Genomic DNA, 14,281 nt, shown 5'->3' on the forward strand with positions numbered 1-14,281 from the left:
TCTGGCCTCATCTCTCTCTCTCTCTCCCCCTCCTTCACTTGGCCCCAGCTACACCACCTCCTTGCTGTTCCTCGGGCAAGTTCTTGCTTCAGGGCCTTTGCACCTGCTGTTCCCCTTTCCTGGGACACTCTTCCCCACATATCCGCTCCCTCTTCTCCTTCAGCTCTCCACTCAGATGTCACCTTCCGTGGCCACTGTTTGAAATGACACCATCCCACTTTGGGGAGTCCCCAGCCATTTCACAGATGAGAAGACTAAGGCTCAGAGAGGCTAAATAACTTGCCCAACGTTCCCCAGCACCCATTCTGCAGCTCCCAGTTTTTCTCTCCAAGAGTGGTCCTGACTTGCAGCTCCTCTGCCCCACCCTTGTGTTGTCATGGTAACCCCGTAGCCTATCAAATGGGACTGAGAGAGGAAGGCAGGAGTCCTCAGCGCCTCCACCCTCCCCGACCCTTCTCCTGGCCACCAGCCTCAGTTCTCCCGGTAACGTCCATTTCTGTCTGAAAAGTTCTTCTCACGGTCTAACTCACAGCCTGCCCCCAACATACACCCATGTCCTCACGGATTGGGAGCTGGCTCCTTTGGGGTATGGAGGCAAAATGTTGGCAGAACTTCCCTGAAGAATGTGTGTGTGTGTGTGTGTAGGGGGGCAGGGGGCGGGGGTCATTCTTAAAGGGCCACCACACAATTAGCCCCCTCGGCAAGGCCCCTAATGATACATCTAATTAGCAGCCCCCTAATTAGCAACGACTTAGGCATAATTACAAACCCACCAGGATCCAAGGCAAAGACTCACACTCTCTTCTCCCTCCCTCCCCTCCCCCCAACTTTCAGGAGAAACCAGGTCCACCTGGGAGTCAAGAATTCATCTATAGCATCTCACTCCCTCTCTCAGGGAAGGGCCATGGCCTGGGAAGTCCTCCCTCAAGTCCAGCCACCTGTCCCTCCCGCCTCAGTCCTCAAGCCTGGTTCAATGCCTTTTCCTGCAAAACCTGGTTTCCTCTCCCTGGGGCCTTGAGGAAGAAGGAGTCAGGGAGAGAAAGCACTAGATAAATATCTGTTAAATGAACCACCAAGAGGCCTGAGCCCTGTCACTGGGGACAGCTGGGCTCCCTCTTCTTGTGGCTCCTGCCTCTGCCTCTCTCGCTCCATGAGCAGCCCTGAAACCTAATCTGGGTTTAGAATCCAGGGGCAAAAGCATCAGGTGGAGGCCAGGGTGGGACTCTGGAGGGCAGATGGCGGGCCCCATCTCCTGGGGCCATCTCTCCCCTCCCCCGTGGGCCGGTGGCCAGCTGGGTCAGTGGTGAGTGACCCAGTTCTGCCTCACCCACCTCTCGGGGCCTCGGAGACCTCAACTGTAGGGCGGGACTGCAAGCTTGAGCGGGGCGGGGCAGTCAGTCTGGCAGGCCAGGTGGGACCCCCTCCTTCAAGTCTCTCATATCGGTAAGGGGGGGTGATGGTTCCTGACTGCGATCAGGCTGGGCGCAGGGGGTGCCCGCTGCCTGCTGTCGGTGGGGACACGGCCTTCTAAACACGCACGCTTACTGCTCCAGGGTAAGCCAGGCTCTCCCGCCTGCACACAATGTCCCAGCCTGGGGATCACACACAGACACACACAGTCTCAGTGTTCAGGCTATGATACGCTGATGGGTAAACTGAGGTCTGGAGGGGCAAAGAGCTTGGCCAAGTCATGCAACTTCAAGTCAGGGGCAGAGAAGAGATGGAACTCAAGGTGTGGGGCTCCTAAGCTGGTGCTTCTTTTAACCCACCTGGAATCCCACGTGGGCGCTCGAGGACCTCACCCCATCACAGTGTGGGTTACATGCTCAGCCCCACACCTCTCATCTCTCCCGCCTTCTCTGGGGCCCCCTTCCCAACAGAAAAGAAGAGGATGTATCGGCCACGGAACTCTAGACTCAGAAGGGCCCTCTCAGAGCCCCCAAGGGGCGGTGGAGAAGCTTTGGAGCTCCAGCCCCACTGGGAGACAGGTCTGGGGCTGGCACACCATGAGACGATGGAGGCGAGACTGCAGGAAGGACTGGCCTGGCCCAGTACCTAGAGCTGTGCCTGGAGCAGGAAAGGTGCTCAGTAATTGTCAAAAGAATGAATGAGTCAAGAAATGGACAAACAGCAAAAGAGGTATGGAAGTTAGACTGCAGCAGGGACTGGTCCAGTCAATATGAAGAGGAATGGGAGGTTAGATTGCAGACAGGACCGGTTCAGTCTCCTCTACAAAGGGTACAGGTTAGACTGCAAGAAGGACTGGCCTCAGGATGCCAGAGATAAGGCAGGGGAGAGCAGAGGAGCTCTGTCCTCACGGGAGGGACGGGCGGATGCCAGCCGGGCGGATGCGGGGAGCTCGGCTGAGGAAGGAAGAGGAGTCTGGGGGACCCCCTGCCTCCTGCGGGAGCCCACTCTGCGGCGGCGGCAGGGGCGGGGCGGGTCTTCTTCCCCCAGGTCTCCCCTTGCCAGGGGCGGAGACAAATGTGTGTAGGAGGCAGTTAACCAGGGAGAGGAAGCGGAGAGGAAAGAGAGAGAGAGAGAAACAGAGACCAGGTCCTAGAGACGGAGATGGAGATGAGAAACAGGGAAGATTGAGGAAGATACACGAGGAGATGGACAGCGACAGAGACACGGGAAAGCTGAGACAGTAGAGACAGAGACAGAGGGACACACACAGAGACGGCGAAAGAGGAAAGCAGAGAGGAACCAGGACTTAGAGACAGAAAGCCGGAACAGACCCAGGCACAGAGAGAGACAGAGACAAGAGTGAGACTGAGGGAGACAGGGAAAGGGACTCGGAGAGGCGTCCAGACTCCGCAGGACAGAGACCCCTGAGAGATGTGGAGACACAGAAAGACGAGACCCAGACACAGGAAAGCGGGGGCGGAGAACTGGAGTGCGGGTGCTGCCCCAGACAGGGTGGGGTGTTCTCACCCCCTCAGTGCCCAGGAGGCACCCCCTCCCCAGCCCGCCATGCTCCCTGAAGCGCAGGAGGGGTTGAGGATGTTGACTGCTGGTGGCGCCCCTACCGCACGTTAGGGCCCTGGTACCCGCGCCCGGGATAGGCAGCCCCCCATCCCCTATAACGGAGCTCAGGGAGAAGCGGCTCCGGGCTCCTCAAATGCCCCCCTGCACCCACCTGAGGTAACACCATCCTTCCCCCAAGCCCCTCCTAACTGGGGGTCTCTTACCTGCAGCTACAGCCTAGAACAGGTTCCCTCAGCACTGTATTGGCAGTGGTGGGCGACTCCGCCCGACAGAGGGAGAGAGGGAGAGAGAGGGAGGGATGAGCTGGGGACTGAGAGGGAGAGCTAGGGAGGAGGGGAGGGAGAGGGGATAGAGGGAGGAGAGGAGAGGAGGAGGGGGGAGGGATTCGGGGGAGGGGGAGTCGGCTAGAGCGGGAGGAGGGGAGGCCGGCGCGGGGAGCCGGGGCGGGGCCTGGAGAGAGGAGGGACGGGGGGTGGGGTGGGGGGAGACGAAGCAGCCCAACCCTCCCACTCACCCTCTGGGTTCAGCACCACAGGTAAGGGACAGCGGCGGAGGGCGCGCACGCGCGCGCGCGCGCGCACACACACACACACACTTGCTGATCCATACAAGGGCCAACGAGGCAAAACAGCTACAAATAGTCACAGGCTCCCAGAACTGGGGGGAGGGCAAGAATGTTTTTAGCCAGAGTCAGATCCAAATTCACATGCTGTGCCTGCTGACAAAGCCAGCCAGAAACAACCACAAAGGCACCCATTAATAATAATAACAACAGCTGCCATTCACAAGGGGCTTCCAGCCCTTACCACGTGTCAGGCATTGTTATAAATTTTTAATAAGTGCTTGACACATGTTGGCACAATTGACCCTCCTAAAAACCCTGTGAGGTAAATGCTACTGGCCCCATTTTACAGATGGGGAAACTGAGGCACAGTGGTGAAGTGTGGCTTCAGGTTCTACCCTTAACTGCTACACTACATACTGTCCCAGACTAAGGGGCTGGCAAGAAGTTAGGCAGCGAGCTGCGAAGGACCGGGCAGGCACCGGGAACACAAACTCACGAGTCCTGAAATGGTGAACACACACACACGTGCACACACTTCACAGACCCAGAACATCACTACTTAAATGCCCCAAATCCCACCCTAGGGTCCCACTCCTGCCCAGGACAGGAGGCGATGGAGCACTCAGCCTCTGCAGACGGGCAGCAGGAAGGAGACCCTGATGTTGCCAGTGGCCCATGCCCACTGCCAGGAGAGGAGGGAGACGACCCAGCTCCGGCTCCCTGCGATTTCCCACGCTTGGGTTCTGGGAGGTGAGGTGAAGACACGGGTGGCCAAGAATTGGTGGGCTCCAGGCTCCTGAAGACCCACTGTGGGGCACTGGTAGCTCAGTCTTCACTGTTGGTGCAGATGGTCAGACTGACAGGTGGGCTTCCATGGCAGGAGGTAGACAGATGGCTAGAACGACCATGGTGCCTGCCCCTCCCCCCCAGGAAGCAGGGGTCCCACCCAAACCCTGCAGCAGCAAGGAAGGAACTCCCTCCCACAACCAGCCTGGACCCCGCTCAGGAATTGCTCCCCCACCCTCCCGACCCGATTCTATTCCTGGCAAGATTTCTTCTGTTGTCCCCGCCCTCCACTGGTCCCTGTGATGTAGGCCTCAATTCCTTCTCCTGGTGCCACGGAAGTGGCCACAGGAGGGGCGATCGCTACAGCCACAGGGCAGGGAATTAGCCTTGTCTCCCACTTCCTGGTCCCCCAATCCCCTGGGCTTTTCAACTAGGCCCACTCTTAGCCCTTTCCAGGACAGTGTAGCCTGGGGCTCATCTCAGGACCCCCCAGTTGAGATCTAAATTGATCACTTCTGCTGGGTGTTAACCTTGGCTCTTGGCACAAGGTGTAACCATAGTAATTTTTGCTAGGGTCCAACTTCAGTATTACTCACAGGGGGTCTGGCCTCAGACCCCCTGCTACAATTTGACCATGGCTTCCCCACGACAGTCCTTTCCACCCACATCCTCTCCTCTGAGGCTCAATTTCCTTGTTTTCCCACTGAGCCCTGACCTCAGATCTAGAGCTTTCCACTGGGGTCTAACCTCAGTTCACTTGCGGAGGTCTAACCCTGCAGACCTTTCCCTTCTATTCTACAGTCTTTCCTGTGGAGGTTTAACTACCTGGAGTGCCTAACCTCCCTTCTTTCCTCTGAAATCTACACTACGATCCCACTTCAGTCCGCGGCTGGGTCTGACCTTGGATCCCCCGTCCCCAAAGTCCCCTCCCTCCATGCTTCCGGGTGAGTCCGGCTTCCGGGTGAGTCCGGCGCCCCACACAGAGCCTGGCAACAGTTGTTCCTCATCAAACGTGTGCCGAACAAAAGAATGGAGACAAGTGCAAATTTGGTTCCTCTGGACACAGAAATAATCACCACTGACCGAGTCTCAAGGGGATAGAGGCGGGGTGGGGTGGGATCATCCCATTTTCAAATGGGGACACTGAGGCACAGAGAGGGGAGTGGGGGTCACAGGGCACGCTGGGGCGGAGCCAGAGCAGGACCCACCGCTCCACCACCCTGGGGTGTCTGGGGAGACCAGTGCCTCCTTCAGGATGCACCCACCCGCCATGAAGAGCTGGAGGCGGGCACCCCAAGGAACTGTGGCAGGCCTGGGGTGGGCAGCGGGTGGGCGCTCAGGAGGCCGGGGTCTCAGCAGGCCCGCCACCCACCCTGTCCCCCAGCCTCTGTGGCTGACGTCTCCTCTGCTCGACTTGGTGCCGAAGCCGGGTCAGAACCAGCTCTGAGGCCTGGATCAGGCTGTGCTGTGGGGAACGAGAGAGGAGGGCAGAGCTGAGACAGAGCTGGAAGGTGCAGGTTACACGCCCCCCCCAACCCACAGAGGCTGAGAGCGCAGCCATGGTGGGAGGTCTGCGTGTGGGGTTAGAATGGGTCTCTGTGATGGGGTGAAGGTCAGACCCAGGGGGACGGCCTTCAGTGAATTTCTGGTGGAAGGGACAAAGCCCAGCCCCAGATGTGTGGGTCTGAGGTTAGAACTCGGTGGAGGAGACGGGGATGGATCAAAACATAACGGAGGGGCTTCCCTGGTGGCGCAGTGGTTGCGAGTCCGCCTGCCGATGCAGGGGACGCGGGTTCGTGCCCCGGTCTGGGAAGATCTCACATGCCGCGGAGCGGCTGGGCCCGTGAGCCATGGCCGCTGGGCCTGCACATCCGGAGCCTGTGCTCCGCAACGGGAGAGGCCATAGCAGTGAGAAGCCCGCATACCGCAAAAACAAACAAACAAACAAACAAACAAACAAAAAAACATAACGGAGATAACACAACAGTGTAAAACAACTATACCCCAACAAACAAACAGAAAAACATAAAAGAGAGCTCGCATTATATGGGGGTGAGGCTTGACCACCCGAGAGAGGCTAAGGTTAGTCCACAGCAGGGGGAACAAAGGTGAGGTCCTGGCAGAAAAGGTTAGCCCCACAAGACAGAGAAGGAGCAAACCAAAGTGGAAAAGAGAGGAATATGTCACCACACAAGGGATGGAGCCAGACCCTGGTTGGAGGGTCTGAAGTTAGCCCCTGAGAGAAGGGATGGAAGGGAGATCACAGTGGAATGGCTTGAAACAGATGACAATGAGGGATGCTGGGAGGCTGAAACCACAGCAGAAGGGAAGCCCCTTCTCCCACAGATGGACCACAGCCCTGTCCACTGCAGTCTAACCTCAGACCTCTCCTCATTCCGTTTTACTCGAGGGTCTAACTTTTGTCCCACATACTGTGGTTCAACCTCAGACTTTTCCACTGGGGTCCAACCTCTATCTCTATGAGGTCTAACCTGGACCATTCTGCTGATGACTAGACTGAAGGAAAAGGCCCCAGCAAAGCCTGCAGCGGAGACAGTAAGGTTAGACTCCAGTAGAAAGAACCCAGGTTAGACCACATGGGAAAGGGGCCTAGAGTCACACCAGAGGGAAGGGGTGGGCAAACACCAGATCAGGAAACAGAGGTACATCATAGCTGAAGGGCTGGGGCCGGGCTGTAGTGAAAAGGTCAGAGGTCAGACGTACTAGTTGGAGGTTAAACAGCAACGGAAGGTTCCAGGCTGGACACTGGGCCATTGGAATGGCTGGATATTAAACCGTAAGGGCGGTTAAGCTGCTGTCGGAGGGTGAGAGGTCAAAGTACAGGAGAAGGCTGGACATGAGACCACAGGTCACGGGTGTGACCACAGTAGAAAGTTCAGTGGTTAGACCAAAGGGGAAGGGTTTGAGGTTAGACTATGGCAGAAAGCTGGAGAAGGAGGCTGAAGGTTAGACCACAGGCAGAATGAAGCCGGTCCCACAGGTGGAAGAAAGGGTGGATGCAGTAGGAGGGCAAAGGTTAGGGCGCAGTGGAAGAGTGCAGGTCAGGTCCCGGGGGCAGATCCAGGCTGGGCCACAGGGAAGGGACACGGTCAAAGCAGGCGGAACAAAGTAGAGACGTTCGGGAGGCTGAGGGAGGCCAGGGGCCTGGGGGTGATGGATGCTGCGGCTGAGCCCCCTTCACCCGTGGCTGTGAGTGCCCCCAGCACCTCCCTTCTCCTTGACCAGCAGGAACCGCCTGCCTCCCCCAAGAGGGGGCCTGCAGCCAATGATCCCCTTGCCCGAGGGGGGCCCAGGCTCCAGTTTCCAGAGGGATCGGGCCGAGGCCTGACTGCCCCTCTCCTGTGAGAACGTGCCCTCAGTAAGACGGGTGTTAAGGCCCCGTCTCAGGGGCCCGTCTACCTGCAGGATGTGCACGCCCTTCAGGGAGACCACAGCAAGCTCGCGCAGCCCATCCCCGGTCAGGTCCACGTGCGCCATGGCCAGCAGGGGGCTAGAGAAGCTCCGCTGCCACAGCAAGCGGAAGCCACGCTGGGCCCCAGGGAGCCCGCACTCTGGGCTGCAGTACTTGTAACAGAGCAGCTCCTGCAGGGGCAGGGGATTGGGGTCACACGGGGAGAGGCAGGAGGCAGAGGACACAGGCCACGGCAGCCCCATCCCTCCGGTCCCACCTGTCCGTAGGTGGCCACCAGGACCTCCGGCCGCCCATCCAAATCGATGTCGGTGACCAGGCCACAGAGGACGCTATCAAACTGGTCGCTGCCAGGCAGGAGAAGCTGGTCCTCGAGGCCCCGACTCAGCAGATCCCTGAGGGTCAGACCACGGCGGGGAGACTGAGGTCGACCGCGGTGCCTGCCACCCTCAGCACCGGACCCTCACGGGTCAGGTCTGGACGTGCTGTTCCTCCTAAAGCCTGGACACCCTCGTTTCCAAGTTAGACATCCTCATATCCACCAAGGGGAGCTCAAACTGTCTCTGATCTGGACACCCACACCGTCCCCTGGAGGTGGGACCGTCTCACTCCCAAATGGAAACCCACACCGTTCCTTCTGGTGACCCCCTTGTCTCCAGTCTGGACACCCACGAGGCCCCCTGAAGCCTGAGAGCTCAGCCCCAGCCCGGACACCTTCACCGCCCACCAGCTGGGCACAGCTGGCTCACACTGGCTCACGGGAGCCGACTGGGAAATTTTCAGAAACTTTGTGAGCGGCTTGGCATCACGTTGGTGGCTCAAAATCCACTGAGGTGGGAGTGCTGACACCACGGAAACGGGCAGATCCTATAAACCAGGGCTTTCTCCCACATGGAGCCTGTGTTTAAACACGTGCCAACATGCTCTGTCCACCTACCCCAGGGGGACTGGACATCTCGGTTCCCACCCGAGGCCTCAGCACATGCCCTACAAGTTCTAGACTTAAACACTCATGCTCCTCTCCCTGGGACACCTTTACCTGCCCAGCCCTGAACCACTGCACCCAAAGCTTTACTCTCTGTGGAGAATGACAAGGTTAGATCACCGTGCAAAGGCACGGGGTCAGCCCACACCCACGTGCCCCGTGGCCCTCACCGATACACCACCGCTGGTTCCAACATGCTGGCCACCAGCACGCTGTACTCCTCCCGCTGTGGCCTGTCCTCGGTCTCTGGAGAAGGAACGTGAATGGCGGGGGAGGCGTGAGGGGCCAGGTTCCAGGCTCCTCCTCCCTCCCCCCCATCCGTCCATTCCTGAGAGGAACACACGTTAGACCCCTGAGATTGGGCTACAGGTGGAGGGTTAGAGGTTAGACCACGAGCGAATGACGGAGGTCAGATGCCAGGAGGGGGGAGGGGTGTTGGATGACAGTTTAAAAAGTCCAAGGTTAGACCACCAGGGTAGCAGAGACAAAGGTTAGGTGACAGCAGAGAAGTCCGTGGTTAGACCACAGTGAGAGCATCAGGGGATAAACCACAGCGGAAGGGGCAGCAGACAGACCGCAGAGGTCAGGCCACGAGAAACGCCAGAGAAGGACAGACCGCGGTAAGAGGAACAGATCAACATGTGGGGCGAAAGGGGAGACCCCGAGTCGGGGGACAGCGCTGAGTCCGTGAGAAAAGCCTGGACTTGGATGGCAGCAAGAGACAGAGTGAAGAGGCCACAGACGGGGGGGTCAGAGGAAGTCACAGTGTGAGCGGTGAAGGTCAGACCACCAAGGGAAAGGCAGAAGTTCAACTCCAGGGTAAAAGCTCAAGTCAGACCACCACGGGGGCAAGGAGCTGGAGCTGAAGTTCAGGAGCATCGGGGGGAGGGAATGGGCACACGGTAGCTCCCGGGCTGGAGTGGGGCACACAGCGGGGAGGGAGGGACGGTGGGGAGCTAGGCATGTGGGGAGAGGGGTACAAATGCGGCTGGAGGAGCCGAGCCCGCAGCCCGGCCTCCCCCTGCCCGGAGCTCACCCTCGGGGGCCGAGAGGCTGAACAGGATCACTCGGGAGATGGGGCCGTCCTGCAGGATCGTCCAAGTCTGCAGAACCTCTGTGTGGAGGGCGAGGACTCAGGGCCCAGCCCCGAGCACCCGCACCCCAGGCCGGCCTCGCCCCGCCCCCTGTGTCTGGGCCCCCGCCCCAGCCATCACCTCGACTCTGCTGGTCTACGTGGGCGACACGGACATAACCGCTCTGACAGCCGAGAGCTGAGAGTCGCCGGGACGTGCCAGGCAGGTTGTGCACGTCAAGCCAGAGGACGCTGGGGGTGGACGGGTGGACAGAGGGGCCTGAGGGCCGTCACCAGGCCCCAGCCCCCACCTCCACCTCCCTAGAAGCATCCACCCCACCCCACCTCCGGTAGAGCCTTGGGCCTCCGCTGGGCCTGATTTCTTTAGGGGTCAATTCCCAGCACCTGATTTCTCTGAGGCTGCCTGCCCCGGTTCCCACTGGCCTCTGTCAGGGCCTCTCCTACCTACTGGTCAGGTTCGTGAGCTCTGGGAAGAGGTTTTCCACGGGCTGTTCTTCAAACTGATGCAGGCCCTCGTTCTGGGGGAACCAAGACCCGCCCCAGCTTGGAGTCAGTGGCCAGCCTCACACACTGCGCCCCGTGCCAGCCCATGGTGGCCCCAGCAGGGCTCTGCCCACCAAGCCTCCCCCCTTGCCTCACCTCCTTGTAGAGATGAATGGCCGGGTCATTCCCACTCAGGAGAAACACGGTCTCCAGTTGATCCCCGACCTGGACCCTGAAAGCAGAAAAATCTAGAATGCCAGTGTGGTAGAGTCCGTGTGTTTTAAAACCCTCCTCTTGCAGAAACTCCTGCCTGCGAGAACCCTAACATTCTGGGTTCTAGACACTGGATCCAGAGCTAGGATCTCAGGATGTAGAATTCTAGAAACTAGCCCTCACAGAATCTCAGATTTTAGAACTTTCCAGTCTCAGAATCACAGAAACTCAGCATGTTTGAACCTTCTGTTTCTAGAGCCCTCACTTGCTAGAATCTTCATTCTGGATGCGGATTCAGGAATGAACATGGAGCTCTAGAATGGGCTGCAGAACCTCAGAACACTAGCGCCTCTTTACCCTAGAACCCCAGTGTTCTAGAACTTCTGTTTTCTGTCTTCTTTGAAATGCTAGAACTTCTGGAAATTGCCATCATGGATATTCAGATTTATAGAATTGGTAGAATACCCAGATCGTAGAACCCAGAACATTAGTGCTTTAGAACCTTCAGTTTCTAGAACTTTCATCTGCTAGACCAGAGTTGGCAAATTATGACCTGCAGGGCATATCCAAAACCCACGGCCTGTTTTTGTGAATAAAGTTTTATTGGAACACAGCCACACCCATTCATTTACACAGTGTCAATGGCTGCCTTCTTGCTATAGTGGCCAACTTGAGTAGTTGTGATAGAGATATTTGACCCCGAAGCTGCACCTTAAAAGAAAAAGTTTGCCAACCCCTCTCCTAGAACACTGGTGTTCTGGAATTCAGAGCTCTAGAATGGGATTCTTATACTTTGGGATTCTAGAACATCAGTATTCTAGACGATCTGTATTCTATCTCCTTGGAATATGACAATGTTAGGGCTTTAATATTACAGAATCTCAGAATCATCAAACTGTAGAACGTTCAAATCTTGGAATCCCAGAGCTTATAACTCTAGAAAAAATTGGCATTTCTGGGTCTTGGAATGCCCAAATCTAGATCGTTAGAATTGGAGAATTCTACACATCTGGAGCACAGGTGCTCAATTCACTCTCAAATTATCTAGTTCAGGGATAACAAAATGGCAGCCCATCAGCCAAGTCTGGTCCATGGCTACCTTAAATGCACGATGCTCTAAAACACAAACTAGTCTGATTGTCTATAGGCAGGTTTGTGGTCTCCAGTTTGCTACAGCCTCTGCCCTCCCAACACACACACACACACACACACTCCCTATTATATCACACCTGTGGCTTACTTACTCTGCGTGGCACAGTTGGAAAGGAGTGAACTGGAGCTCCAGGTTCAGGCAGCTCTCTGCAGGGGGAGCACAGGCAGATGGGCACAGGAGACCTGACAGCCCCCCCCCAACCCCCTTCCCCATCCCTCCTTCCCTCCAGGCCACACTTACGGGCAATGGAGTCCAGGTTGTACTCAGAGCCAGGCTCGTAGTCACAGTAGATGTTAAGGAAGGGGCTGCCCTTGTCCCCTGAATCCTGGGAGAGGAAACTGGCCTCAGGGGAGAGTAAGGGCAGCAAGAGGGATATGAGTCAGGCTCAGTACGGAGGAGAAAATGGGTAGGTGGAGGGCTCTGGGTACCTTGATGAATGTGATCCCCACCACCAGGCCCTGCTTTGGGGGTGACTTGTTGAAGGTGTCGATGGAGACAATCTCTGCGTCCACTGGGAGAGGATAGTTCAAAGTTCACGTTTCAGGCAGACCCGTGATCCCAATATTCCCAATCAACAGTAAGCCCTGACCTCTAGGACTCAGTCATCTCTGACCACCGCAAATTATCATGACCTCTGGGACGGTGTGAGTCCTGATCACCATCACCATCACCATGGTAGCAGGGATCCTGGTTTCTGAGTCTGAGGAATCCTGAACGCTAACTACTTCAGGCCCCTATTAGCCCTGTCCTCTGACCCCAATGCCTCCAGATTACCAGCCTTGACCCCCTTCGATCACCATCACCCTGATCCCATTCTCCCATCCTGGTGACCTGGCTCAGACAGAGCCTCAGAAGCCTTCTCAGCACTACGTTCCAAGCCCCCAGCCCCATGGCGCCACGCACCGGGAATGTAATTGAACTGCAGCTCCTTGGCCACGGGCCGGATTTTCTGTCGGAGGTCTTGGTAGCGGAAGCCTAGCACCTTGCCTTTAAGGGTGGCGGCCAGCAGCTCCCCGCGCCCGCCCGCGCCGCCCGCCAGCCCGTACACATTGCTCTGAGACGAGAAGCGTGTGAAGCTGTCCTCGCGCAGCGGGCAAGGCCCCGCGGCCACGGCCGCCTCCCCCATCACGCCCCTCAAACACTGGTCCCCGTAGCCCCCGCAGCTGCCCGCTCTACGCCATGGACCGGCGGGCACCGGCCGGTCGCGCAGACTGATTACGTAGAGAAGCTGTCGACGCTGCCCTTTACCAAGATGGCTGCCAGCCGGGCCGCTTGGGCTTCCCACCAGACTTTGCCTCAATGCGCCTGCGCGCTCCTGCCTGGTCCTTTTCAGGGCCGAGGTGACTACCGCCGGCAGATTAAGGCCTGAAGTTGGGAGGTGGTGGCCCCTGCTGTGGGCGGTGCGGAAGGCGGAATAAGAACCTTAATGCTCAATATAGCCCTTACGTGCCAGGAACTGTTCTAAGCGCTTTACAACTATCAAGTTTTAGTTAAAACTCACAGGCAGGCTTGAGGTAGGTACTATGATATGTTTTACCGATGAAGAAACTGAGGCACAGACAGGTAAAGTAATTTGTCTAAGATCACACAGCTAGAAGCAGCAGTCAGTATTGGACCCCAAACACAATAGCTCCATAGTTTGTTTTAATCACATCACCTTTAAAATGGTGAAATGCATTCTTCTTACCCCCAAGGAAAAAGTTCTAGCTATCTGTCCTGGCCAATCACCACCACCTTCTTTACTGAAAGCCTACTTTATCAGTCATGTTGGCTGATTATCTCATTGAATCTTCACAACTACGCTGCTCTTGTTACCCCGCGTTCATTTATTCAGCATTTATTGACCACTGTATGAATTTATCTCCATAAACTGTTGCAACAACTTTGGAAAGAGGTTTATTATCCGTTTCTGGAGAATGAAATTGAGGCTCGGGGAGAATAAGTCCCTTGACTGATACGATAGGAAGTGGTGGAGACAGGGTGAGGTCTTCTGGGATTCCTGTATATACTTTTTTGTCTCCAGAAGGGCATCAAGGGTTTGGGGACTCTATGTATACCTGTATGTTATTTCCAGAAGACATGAGTTGGCTGTCCTGGCCACCTTGAGTAATCTTCTGTCACCCCCTTCCATGCAGAAACACGCACACACACTGCAAGATCTGTGAAGGCAGTAACTGGATCTCCCTTGGTCACAGTCAAATCCCCGACGCCTGGCCCACAAGGCCTGACATGGAACGAGCATTTAGTAAATATGTTAAGAACCCAAAACTATGTACCGGGCCCTTTGCCAAGCACCTGGGACACTTGCATAAGAGACCTGAGTGGAGAGTTCTCAAAGGCAGACTGGATCTGGAGGGTGGTGAAAAGAAAGGAGTTTGTGTCCACTCCAGATCTGGTTATGCTGTTTAGTGCTGTAATCCCAGGGTTTGAACCAGGGCGTGGTACACAGTAGGTGCTGAGTGGATACTTGCTTAGTAAATGGGGGTGGGGTCTGGTTCTGCCGCTTCTGAACAATGTTTTCTTCAGGCTTCTTCTACCTCCCTTGGTAACCACGAAACCACATTCCCTTCATATTTGAGTGA

General features: G+C 56.7%; 1 protein-coding gene across 2 annotated transcripts; it reads right to left on the minus strand.

Moving 5' to 3' along the window:
* Positions 1 to 5,394: 5,394 nt before the first annotated feature.
* KPTN (kaptin, actin binding protein) lies at positions 5,395 to 12,825 on the minus strand (the record flags this gene model as incomplete). 2 transcript variants are annotated; one of them, XM_079723848.1, is made up of 12 exons in its annotated part: positions 5,395 to 5,807; positions 7,763 to 7,945; positions 8,032 to 8,167; positions 8,928 to 9,003; positions 9,794 to 9,871; positions 9,972 to 10,081; positions 10,295 to 10,368; positions 10,490 to 10,565; positions 11,791 to 11,845; positions 11,940 to 12,024; positions 12,128 to 12,210; positions 12,603 to 12,825. In XM_079723848.1, the coding sequence occupies 12 exons, from the start codon at positions 12,823 to 12,825 to the stop codon at positions 5,679 to 5,681; spliced, it is 1,308 nt and encodes a 435-aa protein (XP_079579974.1). In that variant the 3' UTR covers positions 5,395 to 5,678. The 2 variants fall into 2 exon arrangements, with proteins under 2 accessions (XP_079579974.1, XP_079579975.1); XM_079723849.1 differs by lacking the exons at positions 11,940 to 12,024; positions 12,128 to 12,210.
* Positions 12,826 to 14,281: the final 1,456 nt, after the last annotated feature.

The sequence above is a fragment of the Hyperoodon ampullatus genome (assembly GCF_949752795.1).
Source record: "Hyperoodon ampullatus genome assembly, chromosome: 18".
NCBI lineage: Eukaryota > Metazoa > Chordata > Mammalia > Artiodactyla > Ziphiidae > Hyperoodon > Hyperoodon ampullatus.